We start from the raw sequence: 22,911 nt of genomic DNA on the forward strand, positions 1-22,911 counted from the left end.
CCAGTTTGTATCTCCTTCTGAACTTGTTTTCTTCTAATGTTTTCTAATGTTACATTGAGTCTTTGGTTGCTCTGCTTCTTTGCTCATTATCCCTCTAACAAATAACTCCAGTCAAGCAAACAATATTCTCCCTGTCTGAAAAGGTAGGTCTTGATTTGACTTTCCAGTCTGCCATCTCTCTGCCAAGAAGCAAAAGGCATGTTTTATGCTTGGGAATAGTAGCAGCTGTTGTGCAGACCATTTATAGTCATGGAGAGTTTCTTGGGGGACTGAGAGGTTAAATGAGAGGCTTGCCCAAAATGTTTTGTTTAAAGTAAGCTTTGTTATTTTAAATCATGGAAAAGTATCCAGACTATCTCTGGAAGTGAGAATATGATAATATATTAGTCATGTAGAAACCAAATTCCATCTTTATTAAAGGGCATTTGTTTTTCTTTCTAGTTGTAAATAAAGCTAAGATGTTGTCAGCTGGTGTTGCAGAAGCAGTACTGAAATTCCTCAAATCTGAGATGCCTCCTGTGCAGTTCAAACTCCTGGGAACATTAAGAATGTTAATAGATGCACAAGGTAAAAAATAATTTCCAACCTAAATAGTTCTTTGTGACCTAGTGATCTCTTACTATGGCTTCTAATTGAAAAATGAATTTTATTCTGTATTCACATTTATAAAAAGAATTGTGGTTAATATATCAAATGAAATATAAAGACAGTTATCTTAAATAAACTCAACATGCCTGAATGTAAGTTTGACTTTACCTTGGACATTCCCAACGGTTATACTGAGGCTATTAAAATCAAGCTCCACTCATTATTATACTTAATTCCTTTATGTAGTCAATAATACATTGGACATTCATCATAAGTAAGTTGGGAAAATATCTCTCTTTTTATTCTATTCTGTGTTCATTTTTATCTTGTTTTCCTTTTGGCCTCCATTAAAATAGGCTATGACTTGATAAACTTACTAAACTCTTACTGAAAACACAATTAACAGCTTTCTTTTTGCAAAGGGCAGCATCGCTGTTTGATGATCTGCGTTGTCTGCAGTACTTTGGAATGTAGAATTAAATTAATAAACTGTTACCTTAAATAGAGTCCTTCAGTGCCAGGATGCCCAGGCACTAGAGGGCCCTGAGTTTTACCTGGAAGAGGATGAAGGTATCAGATGTTAATTGTTTATATTATAGGGCACACTATTTTGGAGCAGACCAAATAACCCTGTTGGGTAAACAGGTATGATTTTTTTTGGTCTGATTTTCATGGCATGTTTCTGCATTATAAGCCTGTGCTCTCTTGTAGCCTCATGATATTTGCAGATTGTTTCAGCTGAATTCCTGACGCTGTTCTGCCCCTTTGTACTCTGCCTTTTCTCCCCTGTAGTAGAAGCTGCTGAACAGTTGGGGAAGAATGTAAAATTAGTCCAGCGTTTGGTGGAATGGTGTGAAGCCAAAGATCATGCCGGCGTCATGGGGGAGTCAAACCGACTCCTCTCAGCCCTCATCCGACATAGCAAATCAAAAGTAAGTTTGAAAGGAGGGGCAGCAGAGCAGAGTCAGCAAAGACTTCAGGAGAGTCCAGTATGTGCCAGACCAGCCTATTCCACACAGGCAGTGGCAGAGAAGGGAGAATTCAGTTTTTGACATTTGTCAAATGCCTAAGATTTCAATGGTCATATGGAACTACTTCTGCTCCAGACAAAAAGATGAAAGCATGAGCCTCTTTCTGATCATTCTCTGACAGAATGATTTTAGTACTTCATCTGTCAGGTGTCTAACGCTGTCATCCCAATACCTTTCTTTAGGGCTTGGTTGAAAATAAAATGGCAGCTGGCAAGGCATTTTGCATGTTGTCTTACATGCCAACATTTTATTCCATGATGTATTATAATTTCCTTCACACTAACTAAAAAGCAGGATTAAAGGTAGGGGTTAGGGTAGGGGGGGAAGGAGTTGTCAAACACTTGTTCACTGTAGAAACATTTGGAAATGGCAAAACACAGGCAAAAGAGATGGGCTATTCCTGGTTTAAATTTCTGCTTAGCAGAAAGGTTTCTTAGCTCTTTCTTTTTTGTTTCACACACTTACTGAATTCTTCTTTTTTGGTTCTTTCATTGCTGTTAGCACTTTCTAGAATACAGGCAAGGGAAGAAAGATAGTCTTGAACTCAACGTGTTGTTACTTGTCAGCGATTCTAGGAAAGAGTCAGCAAAGGAAGTTGAAACTAAAGTCTAATTTGAGGTTTTGGGCATAAATCTTATCTTTCCTTCTGCCAATCAACTATGTACTTACTAATGTGCTGGTACAGGGGGGATGCAAGAAACTCAGCCTGATCCCGTCCAGGTAGCCCCATTGAGGGATGGAAGAGCTACACACGAAGCAAGTGGAGAATTACCTATAAAAATGAATTATTGAGACTTTACTATCTCTTGGTCATATTAACATGGGAAAACTTAGCACGTGTGTGTGTGTGTGTGTGTGTGTGTGTGTGTTTGCAATTAGCACATGTTGCCACCAAGTGGCAGATGCCTTAATATTCCATAGTCTCTGGTCATGACTTTTCCCCAACATTAGCAAGACTCTTCTCGACTGCCTCTTTGATTTAAGTACTTAACAAATATTTTCATTCTAATTTATCTTGTTTGCTTATCAGTACATGTAGCAATAAATTCATGTGGAGGAAGCTCTTCAAGGAAATAAACATTCAGGCTTCAAATGGGCACCTCTCTCATCCATCCTCCTAGATTTACACCTAACTGTTCTTTGTATCTCATTTTGAATCCTGTCTTGGAGCCAGATTCAAGTTCACCAAGTTTCAAGATTGTTTGATATCATTGTCTCCATCTGTTATGGTTTCTCCCTGTCTCAGCCACAGACAGCCTACATACACACTGTGCTTAAAAACTATCGGAATAAATTAAAGGGACAGCCTTCATTTGCCTTTCTTGTATGCCTACTTAGTCAGAAAATTCAGTTCTCTCAGAACAGAGGAAGTAACTACATAGGCTCTCCATTACCAGTAAGCCTCCTGGTGACCAGTCCGTCCTTCTCCTCCCTTTCGTTGCCAGATAAAGTAGTCTAGACCTGATGATAATGATCATCCATCCAAAAACACTTGATAAGTTTATGCTATGCCACCACTTCTGTATCTGTCATCTAGCTCCAGCACTGTTGTTTTATTTTATCCCCACTCTTTTCAAAAACACTTTTTTAAAATAATAGTTATTTTTTTCCTTAGTCACATGTAAAAACAGTTTAACATTAATTTTTTAAGTTCCAAATTCTATCCCTCCCTCTTTCTTCTCCCTGCTCACTGAGATGGTAAACAATCTACCAGAGGTTATACATGTACTGTCACGTAAAACATATTTCCATATTAGTCATTTTGTGCAATAAAACTCAAGTCAAAAAAAGAAAGTGCAAAGGAGTATGCTTTGGTTTGTATTCAGACTCCATCAGTTCTTTCTGTGGGGGTGGATAGCATTTTTCATCATGAGTCTTTCAGAATTGTCTTGGATCATTGTATTGCTGAGAATGTCATTCACAGCTGTTTATCATGAAGTATTGCTGTTCCTGTGTACAGTGTTCTCCTGCTTTTGCTCACTTCACTCTGTCAGTTCATATAAATCTTTCCAGGTTTTTCTGAAATCATCCTGCTCATCATTTCTTAGAGCACAATAATATTCCATTATAATCATATACCACAACTTGTTCAGTCATTGCTCAGGTGATGGGCATCCTCTCATCTTCCAATTCTTAACTACCACAGAAAGAGCTTCATGATCCCCAGCCCTTAGATGAACCCCATCTTTCTTGACGTTCTCTTCTCCTCCAGCTTCTATGGCAACAGATTCTCCAGATTCCTCTTACCTCTGTCTTCCCTTAGGCTTATATTCTCTCTGTACTCTCTTCCTTAGCAATCTTATCCTTTTCCATGACTTGAGTGATTGTGTGTGTATTTGTGTCTACACCTTAGAACTCTGGATGAGGAGTCAAGAGGATGTGGAGTGACTGCCTCATCGTACAGGCCAGGAATGAGCACGCACTGTCTGTACATGGGTGGATCATCCTAGTGACCCAAGGCAGATAACATGAGCTCCAGGTACTCAAGGCCATTCTCTAAGATTATAAGTTACAAAGAAGCTGCCACCCTTCTTTGGAGGAGGCAGTTCATAACCATCGTTATTTACGACATCTTAGCTGGGAAGAAGAGAGCAGCTGAGTCAGTTCTACCTGTTGCTTCTCCTCCTGACTTCTTCCTTCTTAAAAGTCTTAGCATTCATTTCACTCAGGACACCAATTCTGGTCTCATATCAAGGATTCTCTTCTTATTTATTAACTAGAGAAGGGGTTAAACTGGGTTCCCTCAGGAAATGAGGTCATCTTCTTGGTCCACTTGCAGTCTCCCTCCAACCACGACAGAAAAACCATCTCTTTGTAGATGACAGTTAAAGCTCCTTATCTTTACACGGAGAAGTGAAAATGCTTGACTTGTCATAGGTTCCTCATTGACTGACTCCTCAGGGAATGTATTTAAACAGTGCACACATGGATAGGCTATAATCTTTATTGCAGATCTTATTATGTTATATATCTGCCCACCTTCCAGACTTCCCTCTTACTATTGAGAGGACCACCATCCTTCACATTACCCAGTTTCTCACAACCCCAGTGTGATCTTAAGTCCTCACCATCCTTCACCACACATATATCATCTGCTGCCAAAACCTTGTCATTTCTATTTCCACATCTCTAACCCTTTCTCTCTACTCCCACTCACACTCAGGCTGTCATCACTTCAATTCAGTAAACCCTTATTAAGTGCTTAATATGTGCCCTGCCCTGTGCTGAGTATGGAGAATGGAATTAAGAAAAAGGGACATTTCCTGCCTTCAAGGAGCTTAGAATCTAATGGAGGAAGACAACACACCAAAGGAAGCTAGGAAACACCAGGGGCACAGGGGTTGTTGCTCCATAGAGTAGAAGCCAGGCAGAGCTGCTGCTGAAGAATTGGAGGGGGAAAGGAAGCTGAGGGTGAATTGAGAAGACCCAGACCTGAGTCCATCTTCACGGTGATAGGGAGGAGGGCCAATATTGTTCCATGGAGTGGAAGCTAAGGACAGCTGCTGATGGAGAGGAACCTCTTTTTCCTCTCCAGTCTATCTTCTGTACAGCTGCCAAAGTGACTTCCTTAAATATGGGTTTCTCCTTGTCACTTCCCTTTTAAAAACTATGGTGACTCCATATTGACTCTGAACTCAAATATAATTTCATCTTTTTTCTAATTTCATTTTTAATGTGCTTTATAATGCATTTAATTATTTGAACAGCAGTATATGTATATAATTTATAAATAAGCAGATATATGCATATCACAAGCACATGCTGAAGTTTATTTTTGCTTTTAGGGACATGTGATCAAAAAACTTGGAGACCATTGGGCTGTAGAGTCACACTTAATGTGAAGTGGGCGCTAACTTGAATTCAAACTCAGCTTAACTTAGCCCTTGTTATAAGCTTCCTAGGTGCCGGGGATACAGATATGAAATAAGGTGTAATTAATGCTGGACCTCAAGGACCTTACTTCCTACAGGTTATGAAGGGATAGATCGGATATGTATATGAATAATTGCTAGAAGAATCATAACCTCACAGATTTAGAGCTGAAGGGGACCTCAGAGTCCACTGATCAAGCTCCTCCATTTGACAGATGAGACAGAGAGAACTTGAGTGACTTAACCTCAGCTCTTCCTGATTTCAGGTCTAGTGGTCTGTCCATGGTATCTCCTGGGTGCCTTTAGAAGAGTATCTTAAGTACAAAGGAGAATTTCAGAATATAGTGAGGAATTTGAGAAGGCAGGGGTTGCTTCCAACTAGGGTATCGAGGAAAGCTTAATGAAGGAAATAGCACCAGGGTCAACCCTTGAAAAGTTTCAGGAAGATGATGAATTCGCTAAGAGGAAGGGTGATAGCCTTGGCTGGGCTTAGTGGGGAGAGATGTGAGCAAACGTGCACAGATGGGAGAAGCCAGACTGAGAACTGAAGATGGAAGCAGGCCAACTTAGCTAGAACTTAGACTGTGTGCTCTGTTATGCTGAAAAGGAAGGTTAGAGCCAGGCTGTGAAGGTCTTTGATTGCCAAGGAAGAGTCTTTACTCACACTTAGTAGGCTGCTTCTAGAAAGTCCATGAACATTTAGCATTAGAACATTGGAAGTGTTACTTGGGCAGGAGCTCGAAGGACAGACTGGAGGGAGGGAGGCCACTGAGGGCAGGCAGGATGTAGGTAATGAGGTAGGTAGATGAAAAGAAAGGAATGAATGTGAGACATATTGGGATAGAATTGACAGGACTTCATAACAGATTGGATATACAGACAGTGAGGGAGAGGAAAGAGTCAAAGATGAGTCTGTTTGACCAAGAAGATGGTGATGCCATTCACAAAAATGGAGAAAAGTTAAGGGGGAAGGATGGTTTGGTAGGGAAGACAACCTATAATTTTGTTGTGTATGTATAGTGTGTGGAAAATTCTGAATGGCCCAGGCACTGAGACCTAAGTGACTTACCCAGGGTCATAAGCCAGCATGTATCAGAAGCAAAGCCTAAACCCAGCTCCTCTTGATGCCAAGGCCAGACCTTTATCCACTGTGCCACACTCTCATCATCATTAATGCTTAGCATTAAAGAAGGAAATATTTGCACTCCTTTCTAAGTGAGTCTGTACATGTAACTGTTGATGGACACTCTCTCCCCTTCATTTTCCCCTGATAATACAACTGACAGTGAAGTGGAAATAACTGAGCACTTTCCAGAACTGGCCAAAGGAAGCCAACATGTACCTGGTCTCTTTCCTCACTTAGGTACCTCATCCAGTACCTCCTAAACATTAGTGTCCTCCTCCCAGTAGAATACTTGCCCCTTATTTTATGAGGCTCTTGAGTGATCACTAGGCCTTAGAAAGATCTATTTTCTCATTTGCTTTAAGCACGGTCCCACAGTAATAAAGGAATATAATTCAATAAAATAGGTCTGATGCCACAAAACCAAAAAATGATTACTCTTATTTTCGGGTTCTTGTTTCTAATTAAATTCAAAATGTTTTTTGGATTTCAGAGTCCCCAGTCAGCTGCAGTATATCATTGAGGCTTCATTTTCATTCAGTTGTGTGTATCTGTGGTTATCCAAAAAGGTTTCGGGGTTCCAGAATCAGTCAAAATGTATTAGGTTTTCTTCCTCTCCACACAATGCTTAATACAATTGCTGAGCCTTTGAGGATGGGTTGTCCTGAACTCTTATCTCTTCTAATGAGTTATGATCTGTATTAATAATAGAAATGATTTCCCCCTCATCTTTATTTGTCTGTGCCTGTCACAGCACTGTACTTTACTGAAAAGATGTGAGTAACAGAAATCAAACTCTCAAGCTTTAATAGTCAAGCTCTGTTAAATTATGTCCATCCCAAGAACGAGTGAATTGTTGATATGTGCAGTAAATGAGCTTCCCATTATCTGTATGCAGATCATCTTCTTTGGGGCTGATTTACAGCAGTTCTTGCTTTCAGTTTCTTATTTATCTAATCACATTTACTATAGTCCAGCAAGAACTGGAAAGATGTTTTGGTCTAGCAAGTGGCTGTTGGCCTGCACAGGAGGAAAGGAGCCCTGTGTGTGTGCTGAGCTCTGTGCCAAGGTGTGGGCACGATCAGACCCTCCCACCTGCAAAGACTGTGTGACAGTGAAAAAACCATGCTCTCTTTGCAGGGAAATAAAGACACACACGCGCGCACACATGCACACACGCTCTAATGTCTTTGGTCCCACTTTTATTTAGGGATAATCACAAGGATACATGGCCATTATTCTAAGATGAGATAGGAGTCCTTCTTATTCCCCAATTTGTGCTTGTTCCAGGTCCTTTTTTCTTTAAATTTTATTGATCTTTTGTTTTTCCATTACCAATGTATATATAGATCATTCCCACCTTGTGAGAGACCTCTTGTAACAAAGTAAAAGAGCTAAGTAAAACTAATGATACAGTGACCTCATCTGATCATGCACTGCCCTCACCTCTCTTTTTAAAAATCATAAACAGAAGTCTGTTCTCCCCGTGTGGAATACTGTATGCTGTAGGGAAGAAAGAAAAGTCGCACAAAACATATTCCCTCAGTGGCTTTGTGCAGAAATGTGTATCTCATTCCACCCTAAATCTGTCACCTCCCAGAAGTGACTTGCATGTGTATTTCATCAAGCCTCTAGAATTCTGGTCATTATGTTGATCGTTATCCCTAAAGCTTTCAAAGTTGTTTGTTTTTAAGGTAGTGTTATTGTATAAACTGTTCTCCTGGTTTTTCTCCCTTCCCTGTGCATCAGTTCATGTAAGTCTTTCTACATATTTTTTAAGTTATCTACTTCCTCCTGTTCTGTGTCACAATTCTCCATCACATTCATATACCATGATTTCTTCAGCCATTCCTCCATTGAAGGACATTCTATTACTTTCCAGTGTTTTGTTGCCACAAAACGAGCTGCTCTAGAAGTATTTTTATACACAAAGGACCTTTTCCTTTCTTTGAATCCTTTTGGGTATATAGGCTTAACAAGTGGTATGTAGTTTAATAACTTTTTATGTGTAATTCCAAATTGCTCTCTACAATGGTTGGTTGTACACATCCACCAACAGTACATCAATGTGCCTGTTTTCCCACAGCCCCTTCACTACTTTTCATGCCACCCTGGTGAGCACGTGGTGGAATCTCAGAATGGCTTTCATTTACATTTCTCTGATTAATAGTGACTTGTTCGACTTTTCCAGGGGGCCTGTCTCCCAGTGCTGTGTCAGGCGATGCTGACTGCAGTGCAGGGACTGTGGCTGTACTCCTGAGGCATTATCTCCATCATTTTGCTTTCAGGATCTTAGCCTTAAAACTTTGGGCATCATAATGAAGTGAAAAGTAAAAGGAGTGAACCCAGCTTAATGTTAGTCATGCAAGGTATCATAGTGGGGAAGTCAGAGAAGAAGACACCCCAACCTGTACATATTTGTTATGAGGACTTAGTTTTTCTTTTTCCCCCACCCAGGGGGAAGGAAAGAAAATGAATACTTGTTAAGATTTTTTTAATTTAAATTTTAAAGGTTAATTTAAAAAAAAAAATACTAACAACACATACCAGTTACCTTATCTAGCCCAAAGAGAGGAGTCAGGAGACTAATATTGCTTGGGCTTATGTTTTCCAATCATCTAAAAGGCAACACTGCCCATTTCCAAACCAATAAGTTTCCTTTGTAGATTCTTTCTCCTTTCCCCTGCCTCAAAGAAATTGCAGGACACAGCACAAACCATGGACTAAGACATGGGGCCCCAAGGACCTTCCATGAATAATTTGCAGGTAGAGCTTGTGTCTTGATTTTCTTTTTCACTGACTTCCTTTATAATTCCCATGCTTTACTTACAAGTTTGGAGATTTCAGAATCATGATTTCAACTAAATGAACTTGTCACTGATGATACAGTACCATGGGATACTTTCTTTTCATCAGAAATGAACATTTTCTCAGCTTTCCAAAGAGTCAGACAAAGGAAAAGACTTAATGTGGAAGAATTATTTCAATACTGTACATATTTCAGGCTTAGCCAAGGTATTTTTATGACTTGGGTGCATGAGGGGAAAATCAGGTTTTGCAGTCATGTTGTTCTCCCCTTGCAGTCCCCCCAAATGGAATATAGCTGGCCACTTCATAGTTGATTGAGAAGACAGAGGATAAACTCAGAGTGATACAGAGTCAGACAATGCATAGGCAGTAATATAGTGCTGGGAGAGGGAAGTACAAAGTTAGGAAGTGGATGAAAGATGGTTAGCAGGACAGAGGACCAAGTTGTGATTAGAGTGTTCCGTGACCAAGCACTACAAGCAGAGCAGATGCTTCTCCTTGACCTCCCTAGGGACATCACTTTTTCCCCCATAGGAACACATTTCCCTGTGGTTTCTTCATGGTCTTGGCATTTGTGGTAATGTCAGTCTCTCTAGAAATATGACTAAGATAAACCTTGGCTTGTGCTTCCACCCTTAGGCGTTAGAATAGAACTGCAACAGAACCTCATGAATTTGGACTCTACTGATTTGGAATTGTGATCTTTTGCTGTATTTTTGTTGGGCTGGAACTTATCTTTTATTTAGGAAGAATGGACTCACTCATTCAGTGGTGTAAACAAAATGGAGATAAATTTAAATCACCAAAAAACAAACTGTTTTTAGAACATTAGTGTAGATGAAGGAAGGCAGCAGGGTGCTGCAATAGAAAGATTGTTGGGTTTGGTATCAGAGGATGTGGGTTCAGAGCCCATCTTTACCATTTATTAGCTTTATGATGCCAGCCAGATCACTTCACATCCCTCAGCCTCAGTTTTCTTTCTGTAAAATGAGGGGTTTGGGCTAGATGAACTCTTAGACCCCTTATGCCTTCCAAGTTGTGATCTTGTTATTCTTTTTATTATGAACCATAAGTCTCATCATTAAGTAAGTTTTTTAAAATGCATTCATAATTATTTTAACTAATTAAAAATATTTGAAAGTAATATTTCATACCTTTCCATTTTTCTATAACTTAGACTTTTTTCTTTTTTTTTTTTTTTTTTTACTGAATTGCATTTCCTTCAGTTGGTAGTTTTTCTTTAGTAAACAAATAAAACCCTGAAAATTTAAGTAAAATACTGAGCAGTAGAAGAAACAAATATGGCCCCTCTTTCCTTCTGTGCTGTGGGTCTCATATTTGTAGCCCAAGGAGAAACAGAAAAGTTGGATATGTTTTATATCAAGTACATAATTATATTTCAGATACACATGACATACTTTATACAATTCCAGCCAAGGAGTCACTCAGTAAAGGTCACTAAATAAAAGACCACTTACCCAGAATCACTTCAGATAAAGCTGGGTGGACCTTCTAATTTAATGAATAAGATTCTTTTGTTCCACAATTCTTTCCTTGATCAAAAAGAAAATCAAAATTTGGATCAGCAGCCATATTTATTTATTGGCTTGGTATTTTGGACATGTCCATTGCTTAAAATGGATACTTGACATGTGATCTTGAAGTAGATTTTACTTTTGCATTTAAGTAATTTAAATTGTCATATTTGATAAACTTATTTATAGCTAAAAAGCCTTTTCCTTTCCCCCAGTAATTTTTTTAAAATGGTTAAATGTAATGATTCATACTGGACCTTGTCAAAGAACCATTCAGCTAAACAATAAATTACTGATTATAATGTAACTTATTTCTACTTAATGTAAATATTTTTACTATTTCTATGGCTTTTTTTAAATTTTAGGATGTAATTAAAACCATTGTGCAGAATGGTGGCGTAAAGCATCTAGTAACCATGGCAACTAGTGAACATGTAATAATGCAGAACGAAGCCCTTGTTGCATTGGCACTAATAGCAGCTTTAGAATTAGGTAAGTACTACAGTGGCAAATTCTTCTTTTCTCCCATGTATTTCTTAAGACCTTTGCCAACATATCAGAACCAATATGTCTGTGTTTAAGAAAAATTACTTTCTGTGGGTTGACCTTGAGGCATTAACAACTGCTTTGGAAGGTCAGTCATCCCACCAGTTCCAAGCGCCTCCATTTCTCCATCTTCTTCACTAGAATGTGTAAGAGATATTGCCAAATGGCTGAATTCTAAGTAAACTGTGTCTCCATCACTCCCTTAATCTATCTCTCTTGTAACCCTGTCCACAGAAGGAGGTAAAAGCGATCTGACATGATCAGGGTTCCCAGCCTTGCCCCACAGTACTCCAAGTTGGGCATTTGGCAGTTCACACCAATGAGCTCTTATTGTTCTGCACATGATGTGTACATTTATTAAAACCATTTATTATTTGCACAACAAAGATAAACTCCTGCACCAGAAGAGGTCTGAACACCTGAAGTCCCTTCATTCCTCCTAGATCATTCTGCTGCCCCTGGTTTGTGAAGTTTTCTGAGCTCATCAGTTGATGGTCTGTCACCTGTTCAGTCAGCATTACTTCCATTCCTTCCCCTTTTGATCTTCAGACAAATGCTCTTCATGTTTCTCCCCTCTGATTCCTAAATAAATCTTTTTAATAGACAGTACCACTTCTGTTTTCCACCACTTACTTTGTTCTGTTCCTTTTGAATAACCTCTGCCCTTGCAAATTTGTATTCTGGCCATGAGTCCCATTCCATCTAATCTCAGTGATAACCGTGGGGTCACATTTGCTTTCTTGTCTTAGGATCTGTAGTTTACTTTGTTTATTGCTCATGTCATACATCTATATATAAACATCTAAAGTCATGAATTTTATTGCTGACTTTTTTCTTAGATGTCCTTTCCTCCTATAAATTATTGAGCATCTCTATGGTTATTCTTCTTGCCATATTATAATAGCCACACCTTTAGGGTGGCCTACTAGGGTTGGATATATCCAGCGGTATAATCCTTAATAAAAGGATTTGCTCTGTGAAGTTTGGAATCAGTTAAAGGGCCACACTTGGGGACCTAGAGGGCCACGTATGGCCTCAAGCCCTCAGGTTCCCCATCCCTGAAAGCAATTATCTTGTGTCCCTCTCCCCATTTTAGTTTACAGCCCTCTGGATCAGAGTCATAAGAATACAGTGAAATGTATTTTTACTACCCCTTATTAGATAGTCCCTTCCATGCTTTTATTTTAATCTATAGTCCAGAAGTTCAAATTCCAGTCTCACATACCATCTTTTTGGTACACATAAAAGTTGATAGACTTTTAAACCTGTGGGGTAAATAGTACAAATATTATCCTCCCCATTTTTTAGACAAGAAAACAGGCTCAGAAATGTTACATTATTTAATCATAATCCCACAAGTGATGGTGTTTGGGCTTTGAGTCCAGTGTTCTTCGGACTATGCTGCTTGCTCCTTTGTGTCATGGAGCCCTTTGGCAATCTGTTGAAGACTTCCAAGCTGTCTTTTAATTTTTTTCAATTAACAAAAATCTGTTTTCTCTTTCCCTCTCCCCCTTTGGAAAAAAAGAAAACAAAACCTTCCTAAGAAATACCAATAGACACATGTTCAAACAAAAGAAATTCCCACATTAGCCATGTCCAATAAATGTCTCATTCTTGGAATAATATTTTTAAGTGCAAAAAATAAAGTCCATAGAATTATAATTAGCTAGCATTTATATAGTGCTGTAAGGCTTGCAAAGTCTTACAGTTACTATATAAATATCATTTTATTTATACAAATCTTAAGTTTATCCTCACAACAGCCCTGGAAGATCAGCACTATTGTTATTCCCATTTTATGGATGAGGAAACTGAGGCAGGCAGAGCTTAAGTGATTAGTAAGTCTCTGAGACTGTTTGAACTTGGGTTTCTTAACTCAAGGACCAGTGCTTTATCTGCTGTGCCATGACCAAATCTCTGAGTCTGTTTCCTTATCTAATAAAAGGGGGAAATGATGCTTTCAACCCCTATCTCAAAGGCTTATTAATGTCCAACAACTTGAACATTTAGCTAGATCGATAAAGCTGGAGGAACTTTCCCTTCATGATGCTGTATTTGGGCCTAGGTCGTGTTTTTTTGTACAGAAAAATTCCAAGAATCCTAAAACCAGACAAATTTGGTGCCATTTTTTTTCTTTATTCATATCTTAAAATTTAAAACTCTTTTTCTAATTTTTAAAATGTCCAAATTCATCATCAGGAAAACCTTTTTCCTCATAAGATGGTCATCTTCCACTTGACCTCTGTTTTCAAATATTTTAACCAAGTAGATACTTTGTCTTTCAAAATAATATTTCACATAAAGGAGCATTTTTGTCTTCAGATTGTGCTGTTTTGATGCTGAATTCTAAAGCTAAGCTCCTGAGGTATTGTTTACACCAGCCCTCCTCTGTGCACTGAGTCTGAGATAAATACCCTGTTATCCATCTCCTCGCTGTTTGTCATATTGTGTTGGGAGCTTTAATAAAACCACTCTCTAAAAGAGGAAGAAAAGTGTTTCGTGAGGTTGGGGAAGAGACATTTAAAGGATGCGACATAACACGTAAATTGTATTCTGTTCTAGTCACTGCTGAGAAGGATCTAGAAAATGCAAAACTTGTGCAGATTCTACACAGACTGTTAGCAGATGAGAGAAGTGCTCCTGAAATAAAATACAACTCCATGGTCTTGATCTGTGCTCTCATGGGATCTGGTAAGTGTTTTCCTCTACTGTTTGATTTGTGGTAACAATTAAGCATAAAATACAAAAGAGCGAACAGTGACTTTGGATTTAAAATCCATTAGACAGTGGTTTGAGCATGACATGGGATAACTTTTGTTATCATAATGTCCTCAAAACACTTGTAATGTGATTTTCAAAAGCTGTGAAAATGGTTCATGACTAGCCAAAGCTATGTAAAATCAATGCTAAATGAAAACAATGAGCAGTCTTTTCTGTAACACAGCCTAACTCCAATATGCGTTTCTTTAATATAAAAAAACAATGTTCAGTGCTTGCACAAAGTACCATTTATCCAGGGAGAATACTGTACTGGAAATCACAATTGGCATTTCTATATTTATTGTCATTTGTAGTCACAGTTGCCCAGAGCTTCCCTCTAAGGACATTTGGCCTACTTACACAGGACCAAATGGGTACACAGGAAGATCTCAATGTGGCTTCCATCCAGGGAGATGCCAGCAGGGCCAGGATTAGAATTTACAGCCACCAGTTCTTTTTTTAGTGTCTTGACTCCCACAGTGCTTCCCACATCCAGAGCCTCTTCTAGATGGTGAAAGTGGATGTCTCCCTCCACATAGGTAGCTGATCTGTGGCAGGTCATAAATATAGCTCTTGGAAACACCAGATGTGAGCCCAAGACTTTGTGAAGTCTTCCCAGCTCTGTCCTTTCCCATGTATGTTATATTTGTGTTATACCGTCTACTCAATTGGCACCCATGTGAGGGTAGAAGCCATGCCTCATGTCATCTTCATGTCCTCAGTGCCTCACCTAGCATAGTGAACGGAGGAGACACTCAGGGAATTTAATTGAAAGGGAAAAGAAAACCAAGTTGTGGAAGTCTGTGGCAGGTCCTTTACGTGGATTTCTCCTATTGATTCAGATGAGTCCTCACTTCAGTGTTGAGTGGCTGTCATCTGACCTGTCCTGTGCATAGGAGGCCAGTCACTGCTTGACATGTCAGCCTTCAGAATCTAGGTCATCAAATGATAAATTTAGAGTTGGAAGCAATTTTAGAGATAGCAAATCCAATCTTTATTTTAAACAAATGAGGACATGGAGCCCAGACAAGAAAAGTCATATAGTTAATAAGGAGCAGGTTTCCTGAATTCTGACCTCTGCTCCTTTTACTCTGTGCCATCACCCCTAGGCCTGGGATCCACAGCTTCAGTTTTTTGTTTAATGAGAGTCAAACAGAATAGAAAAACTGGGAAAAAGGGAGTAAGAAACTGAGAATAGAAATCAGTGTCACCCGAAAATGCAGGAATAAAATGAAAGAGAAATGTTTAGTTATCATGCAGTGAATCTGAAACAGACTCAGATTTCCTCTAGCTTATCCCCATTACAAATAATGTTGCTGATGGTTTTAGATAAATGCTTTTTATGAATTTGAGAAAAAAATCCATTTATACAATACTTTCAAGTGTTTTTAATAGAAATGAATTTTGTACTTTATCAAAAACTTTTTCTGAACCTATTGATATAATTCTATGATTTTTTACTTTTATTATTGATATAATCAATTATGTTAATAGTTTTCCTTATGTTAAGCCATCCCTGCATTCTTTTTTAATAGTATTTTATTTTTTTCTACTTACATGTGAAAACAATCTTTAGCATTCACTTTTACAAGATTTTGAGTTCCAAATTTTTCTTCCACCACCCTCCCCTCTTCCTAAAATGGTAGGCAGTTTGATATAGGTTACACAACTGCTATCATGTAAAACATATTTCCATATTAGTCACAGTTGTGAAAAAAGAAACAGATCAAAAGGAAAAAAACTACAAAATAGAGTAAAGTAAGTGAAAGAAGGATTCTTCCATCTGCGTTCAGTTCTTTATCTGGATGAGGATGGCATTTCCTTCATGAATCCTTTGTGCTTTTCTTGGATCATTGTGTTGCAGAGAAAAGCTGAGTCATTCGCAGTTGGTCGTCACACAGTGTGGCTGATGCTGTGTGTGTTCTCCTGGTTCTTCTCATTTCACTTCGCATCAGTTTAGACAAGTCTTTCCACGTTTTTCTGAAATCTGCCTGCTCATCATTTCTTATTGAACAGTAGCATTGCAATATATTCATTTACTGCGGCTTGTTCACCCATTCCCCAACTGATGAGCATCCCCTCCATCTCCAGTATTTTGCCACCACGAATAGGACTACTATAGATACTTTTGCATGTGAAGGTCCTTTTCCACTTTTATTGATCTCTTTGCCATCCCTGCATCCCTTGACAATATATTCTTGAAATGTAGAAGACTCTCTCTTTTTGCCTGATACAAGTGACTTCTAACTGAAGTTTGTAATAATGCTTCACGTCTCTGCCGTCTCCTCTGGATTGGTGCTTCCTTCATTGATGCATATTCCAACATTTCATTCTCATCCTGTAATATTCCTGTCCGTGTCCTCCCATAAGTCATCTGTAGAGGATCTGCTATGGAAAACCATCTGTGGAAGCCTGCTTGTTCTTTCTTATGTTTTCATGAAGGATATCCTCAAAATCATCTAGGTTTTATGCTCAGTACTCCAATGGATCCGTGATTCCGTGGATTTTGGAGCTACCTCCAAAAATGCAGATCTTAACCTATTCATTCCTGCCTGTCCTGTGCAATTCTCATTCATAGCCCCCCAGTTCACCATAGGGGGTCCACTTCTGCTGGGGGCCTTTCTCACTTTCTTACAATATCTCTTGCTAGTGGGAAATTCTAGCCATTCACCTGCCATTTCTTACACTTATTGCGTGACCAGCCCATCTTCTCTTTTTGTCACACCCTGCTTTACTCCTGTACTTTTAAGGAGTTCCTTTTTTGAGTACATGCTACAGTCTGCTCATTCCCACCTTTCCATTGCCTTCTATATGAAGCTTTAGTTCTTCAGAGTCAGTGGTGTTTCAGGTCTCACTGCCATACAATTGCACTAAAGTGTTTGTATAAGTTGGACTTTTGCTATTATGGGAACCTTAGGACCAGTAAGTGTTTTGCAATTTCTGAAAAGCAATCTAGACACTCTTTGGCCTCAACTCTGGGCCCAGCTATATTGTTGGTCTCAGGCATAAATGCTATTGAACAAGCTCTTATAGGATGTAATCCAAATGCATGTTGAAACTGGGTAACAGACAACCTCCATCCATTTTGTCTTTTATATATGGATGGATAGGCTAAACTCTTGAGTGATTACAGATCTCATCCAAGAGGCTTTGCCATGTCTTGGGACTTGATGGAATCAAGGATCATCTGGAAGACTTCACCATCCATAGGGAATCTTTCCTTGGCCTAGCCCCTGTGCTAGATGCCCTCCAGAACAGAGGCAAATACTTTTGACAAGCACACATCTCCACGTTTTATGCCTCTCCCTAATGTGTATTATCAAACATAGTTATTGAGCAAAGTTATTTCTGCTGTTATATCTTCCAGGGAATCTTGGATGGTCTTGCTATATGGTTGCAAGATACTTAGTTTTAAAAGAACCTGAAGGTAGCATTTTGTTCTGCTGAGTCAAATGCTCTTTCATAATCCACAAACAGCACAATGCCATCTAATATTGTCTCCATCTTCTAGTCAGCTGTGAGATGGTGCACATATGATCCCTTGTTGAGTATCATCTGCATAATCCTACTTGCTGTCTCCTTATCACCCCATTGATGTTGCCTTCAGTCCTTGTCAACATGACCTTCATAAAGGTTCTAAATAAATGGCACAATAGGTGTAGAGATCTGTAATGGCCAAGACTTCCTCAGTCACTTTTTCTTAGATATCCGCAAAGTTTGAGATATTTTTTTCCTCATACCTTTGCTGTCTTTCCTTCTTTCAAAACCTTGTATATGAGTACTTTCATGCCCTCATAGTTGTGTTGCCTCCAGCACATATCTCTTCTGTTTGTACTTGATCTTGTCTGGCTGTTTTCCCCATTTTTGTTCTCTTTAGTGCCATTTTTACCTCCTTGAAATTAGGATCCAAGTGGTGATTCCGCCCTCCTTGAGAGAAAAGTAAGATTGTTGAAAAGATTTTTTGCAAATGTTGTTCATTTTTCTTCTGTGTTCCTTTTTCTCTTTTCATCTTAGAGATGCTCTTGAGATCGCATTGCATATTGTGTTATCTTGCTAAGCTTTCTTTAATCTGCTTTTTGATTTATGAGATAATATTGTTTATAATTTTCCATCATTCTTCTTTGTAATGTTTTATAGAGAAGTTTATATTCTAACCCTGTGATCTCTTTGGCACTTCTCTTTCTCCATTGGCAAGTAAGTTAAACGTTTGCTGACTAAGGTGCTTTCTGAGGTCTTTGGGTCTCTTTGTTGTAAGCAGCTAATTCACATTAGTTTTATATGTGAATGAAATTATTATAATGGGTGTCAATGTCATTTCTGTTGGACATTCTCTTTTTTTTTACTTTCAGTAGCCTAATTCAGAGTTAAATCTTCTTAACTGCACACCCTATTTTTTTTCAGATAACGTTTCTACTTGTTTATTATAAATTTGATCTTAGCTGAGATGAGTTGATGGGTTGACTGTTAAGACAGCTGACTCAGCGATCACTCCCATATCCATAAGAAGTCTTACTGTCAAAATATATTCATTTTCATTCTTTGTGATGTTACTGATTACTCTGTCCAGTATCTGCCATTTCTTTCTTTCTTTTTTAATGCTCATGCTATAGAGATATGAGGCTTTTGTATAATTGACAAGGCTTTGGCTTCTCTCATTTCTTTCATCTGAACCAAAACTTGCCCATATTTTTCTCTCCATCCCTTTGCATTGAAGTCGGCCAGTATCATGGTGCATGTTGATTTGATTTGGAAAGTCTTACCAACTTCTTTATGGAATTTCTCTATCAGTTATCCACAGCAACTTGGACATAAGTGGCAGTTATTTTTATGATGGTGTTTTTACAAATATTTCTCACTGGTGTCATTTCGTATAGTGTTGGGGCATACAATAAAGTCCTCTCTGCCACTGCTCTCTTCACTTCTTTCAGAAGTACCTGTGAGCAATCTTTCCATTTACCTGCAGTTTCCTTCTTCTGCTTTTGTTTATGGCAAGAATGGCAAGATTGATGAGATTCAGCTCCTCTCTTGCTGTTGGGCTTCATTAGTAATATATAGAAAAACAGATGATTTATGTGGGTTTATTGTATATCCTGCAACTTTGCTAAAGTTGTTTATTATTTCAAGTTATCTTTTGCTTGATTCTCTAGGATTCTCTAAGTGTACCATCATATCATTTGCAAGGAGCAATAGCTTTGTTTCCTCTTTGCCTGTTCTAATTCCTTCTTTTTCTTCTCCTGTTGCTAAAGCTGACATTGCTAGCACCATACTGGATAGCATGGACTTCGTTGTTTCAGCCCCAGTCTTACTGGATGTGCTTCTAGCTTATCCCCATTACATACACTGCTTGCTGATGGCTTAAGGTTGGATGCTACCTGTCATTGTAAGGAAGGCTCCATTGATTCCTGTGCTCTGTAGTGTTTTTAATAGGAATGGGTGTGATATTTTGTCAAGTGCTTCTCATGCATCTGCCGAGATAATCGTATGGTTTCTGTTCATTTGGCTGTGGATGTTGTCAGTTCTGCTGATAGTTTTCCTCATATTGACCCAGCCCTGCGTTCCTGGGATAAAGTCCTACCTGGTCACAGTATATTATCCTTGAGATAAGAGCTGTCATCTTTCTGCTAATGTTTTATTTAACATTTTTGCGTCTCTGTTCCATTAGGGAAACTGGTCTGTAGTTTTCTTCCTCTGTTTCAGCTCTTCCCAGTTAGGGCGTCAGCACCATAATTGTGTCATAAAAAGAATCTGGTACAACGCCACACATTTTCCCCAATAGTTTATATAGCATTGGAATTAGTTGTTCTTTATGTGTTTGATAGAATTTCACTTATAAATCCATCTGGCCTTGGAGATTTTTTTCTTAGGGAATTCATTGATGGCTTGTTCAATTTCTTTTTCTGAAATGGGGTTATTTAAGTATTTTGTTTCCTCTTCTCTTAATCTGGGCAATTTATATTTTTGTAGATATTCATCCATTTCACTAAGATTGTCAAATTTATTGGTATACAGTTGGACAAATTAGCTCCTACTTATTGTTTCAATTTCCTCTTCATTGGTGGTGAACTCACCCTTCTCATTTTTGATGCTGGTAATTTGGGTTTCTTCTTTCTGGTTTTTTAGTCAAATCAACCAAAAGTTTATCTTTTTTAATGGGTTTTTTTCATAAAACCAACTCTTAGTCTTATTTATTAGTTTAATAGTTTTCTTAATTTCAGTTTTATCAATCTCTCCTTTGGTTTTCAGTATTTTTAATTTGCTTTTTTTTTAGCTTTTGTAGTTGCATGCCTAATTCATTGATCTTCTTTCTCTACTTTATTCATATAAGCATGTAGAGATATAAAATTTCCCATAAGAACCGCTTTCCCTGCATCTCATTATTGTCATTCTCTTGGATGGAGTTATTAATTGTTTCTAGGATTTGATGTCTGACCCACTCATTCTTTAGGATTAGATTATTTAGCTTCCAATTAATTTTTAGTCTTTCTTTCCATGACCCTTTATTACATGTAATTCTTATTACATCATGATCTGAAAAGGATGTATTTCATATTTCTGCCTTCTTGCATTGACTTGTGAGGTTTTTAATGCCCTAATACATGGTCAACTTGTGTGGGTGCCATGTACCACTGAGAAAAAGATATATTCTTTTCTATCCCCATTCAGTTTTCTCCAGATCCCTAGATAGCATACTAAGACCCTCTGCCCTGTGATCATAAGGTTTTGGACACCAGCTATTACTATTGCAGATTCTTCTGTTGACTCACAGTAGTGCAGAGGTGACCTTGAATTTTCAGCACTAGCACAATCTCAGCCAGGGCCTACCTCTCTGGAAAGGCTTTGATTATGGGCCCAAAGGGTTCCTCTGACCAGTCAGCTGGGCACCACGGTAAACTCTGGGAATACAAGCCAGTCCCTGCCTTGGAGGAGTTCACAGTCAGGGGCGAGGGAGACTTGCAGATAAGCCATAGACAGGATCAGTTGGAGAGACTGTAACACTAGAAGGAAGAAAGGCTTCCTAGAGAAGGTGGTTTTTATCTGGGACTTGAAGGAACCTCATCACCAGAGAACTTGACGTCAAGGGAGGATTGTTTTGACTGCAGAAACTCATGAAATGATTGACTAAATAAGGCATGAAATGAGCTGTGATCTGCATGAGTGGAAAAACAACCCATAAGTCATCCTTCCAAAGGAAAGTGTAGGATGCGGTTCTGTGCTGATTTGGGCCAGGATTCATTCATAATTATCATCTTTGAGCACTGACAGGGCACTGTATGTGTGTGTTTGTCCTTCATTGCTGAAGAAGACCATGCCATCAGAGAAATGATGTTTTGACTTTGTTTTGAGTGAGGGAGGGCTGTGCAGGTCACCAGCCTCACTTCTCCAGAGCCATCTGAATCCAGTGACCAGATATTCATCAGGATGACTGGAGATGACCCAGGATGAGGCAATTGGGGTTAAGTGACTTGCCCAAGGTCACACAGCTAGTGAGTGTCAAATGTCTGAGGTGAAATGTTGTGGGTGAATGAGGCATTTCTAAGTCCTTGAATTCTCTCTTCTAGAAACTCTTCACAAGGAGGTGCAGAGTCTGGCATTTCTAGAAGTTGTATCAAAGCTCCGCAGCCACGAGAACAAGACGGTGGCCCAGCAGGCCTCCCTCACCGAGCAGAGGCTGGCTGTGCACAGCTGAGAACGGCCCCTGCCTGGCGCCTGGCGTCCCGTCCTTCACCTCTGTCCTCCGTCCAGCCGCAGCTCCTGCCACGTCCCACTGTCACCTGTGCATGCGTGTGATGTTCCCACACCAAAGGAAGAACTGCTCTTGGTACCTTCCCAACCCATAGTTGGTGTGAATGTGAACCTGTCCGGACCAGTCTCTGCCCATAACCGTTCTACCATATTCTTGTGGCTTGAGTCCCATCAGTAGAATGTGCATGTTGTAATCCTCTAATGATGTAAATGTGGTACTACATGACAGCCCCCTCACCCCCCATAAACTGCATAATAATTTACTGATAAATTAGGAACAATCCAGTATACAGCAAGATCTGTCTAGTGTGTGGAAGATAGGATGAAATAGTAAAAATGATAATAATAATAAATAGCTCCATTTTTGGTGCTTTGGAAGCACAATGACAAAAGAAATGCGTTGCTGCTCATTCACTGGTCTTGCCTATTAATGTCAAAGTCATGGTACCTAGAGCTAACAAATAAAATCCCAGTGCTCTCCACTTGCCCTGTGGCTTGTATTCTTAACTGCGCAGAATCTCCAAATGGCACCGACTTGGCAAGCTCACTGCAGGATTCATGTCGCACTGACTGATCACGTCAGCAATGGCCTGATGCTCAGCCCCTGGGTGGCTTCCATGCTGACATTAAGAGGGGCTCTTATTTTCACATGAGGAAGGTGATTAGAACATATTTTTTGATGTAGGACAACATCCTATGCTAATCTTTATCACTTAGCTATTCATATATTCATAGAATCTTAAATCACTGCTCTCCCACAGTGTCTTTCTGTATACCCTTCTAACAGAACTTGGTAGGATTAAGGGTAAAGACTGAGGAAAGGAAGGCTTGGGTGAAAGCAAGGATGGTGTTTAGGTGTGAGAAAGATATAAAACAATAGCCAGCCCACAACTCATTTTGTAAGC

The 22,911-nt window shown here is 39.1% G+C and overlaps 1 protein-coding gene across 5 annotated transcripts in view; it reads left to right on the plus strand.

Annotated features, from left to right (window-relative positions):
- Window positions 1-22,488, plus strand: part of RAP1GDS1 (Rap1 GTPase-GDP dissociation stimulator 1) — a 207,986-nt gene extending 185,498 nt beyond the window's left edge. For all 5 annotated transcript variants that reach the window (XM_072625020.1, XM_072625021.1, XM_072625022.1 and 2 more), the window contains 5 exons: window positions 442-567; window positions 1,381-1,520; window positions 11,323-11,449; window positions 14,066-14,194; window positions 21,823-22,488. In XM_072625020.1, the coding sequence (XP_072481121.1) occupies window positions 442-567; window positions 1,381-1,520; window positions 11,323-11,449; window positions 14,066-14,194; window positions 21,823-21,950 (650 nt within the window). In that variant the 3' untranslated portion in view covers window positions 21,951-22,488. The remainder of the gene's footprint in view (window positions 1-441; window positions 568-1,380; window positions 1,521-11,322; window positions 11,450-14,065; window positions 14,195-21,822) is intronic.
- The last annotated feature ends 423 nt before the right edge of the window (window positions 22,489-22,911 follow it).

Source organism: Notamacropus eugenii, chromosome 7 (genome assembly GCF_028372415.1).
Source record: "Notamacropus eugenii isolate mMacEug1 chromosome 7, mMacEug1.pri_v2, whole genome shotgun sequence".
Lineage (NCBI taxonomy): Eukaryota > Metazoa > Chordata > Mammalia > Diprotodontia > Macropodidae > Notamacropus > Notamacropus eugenii.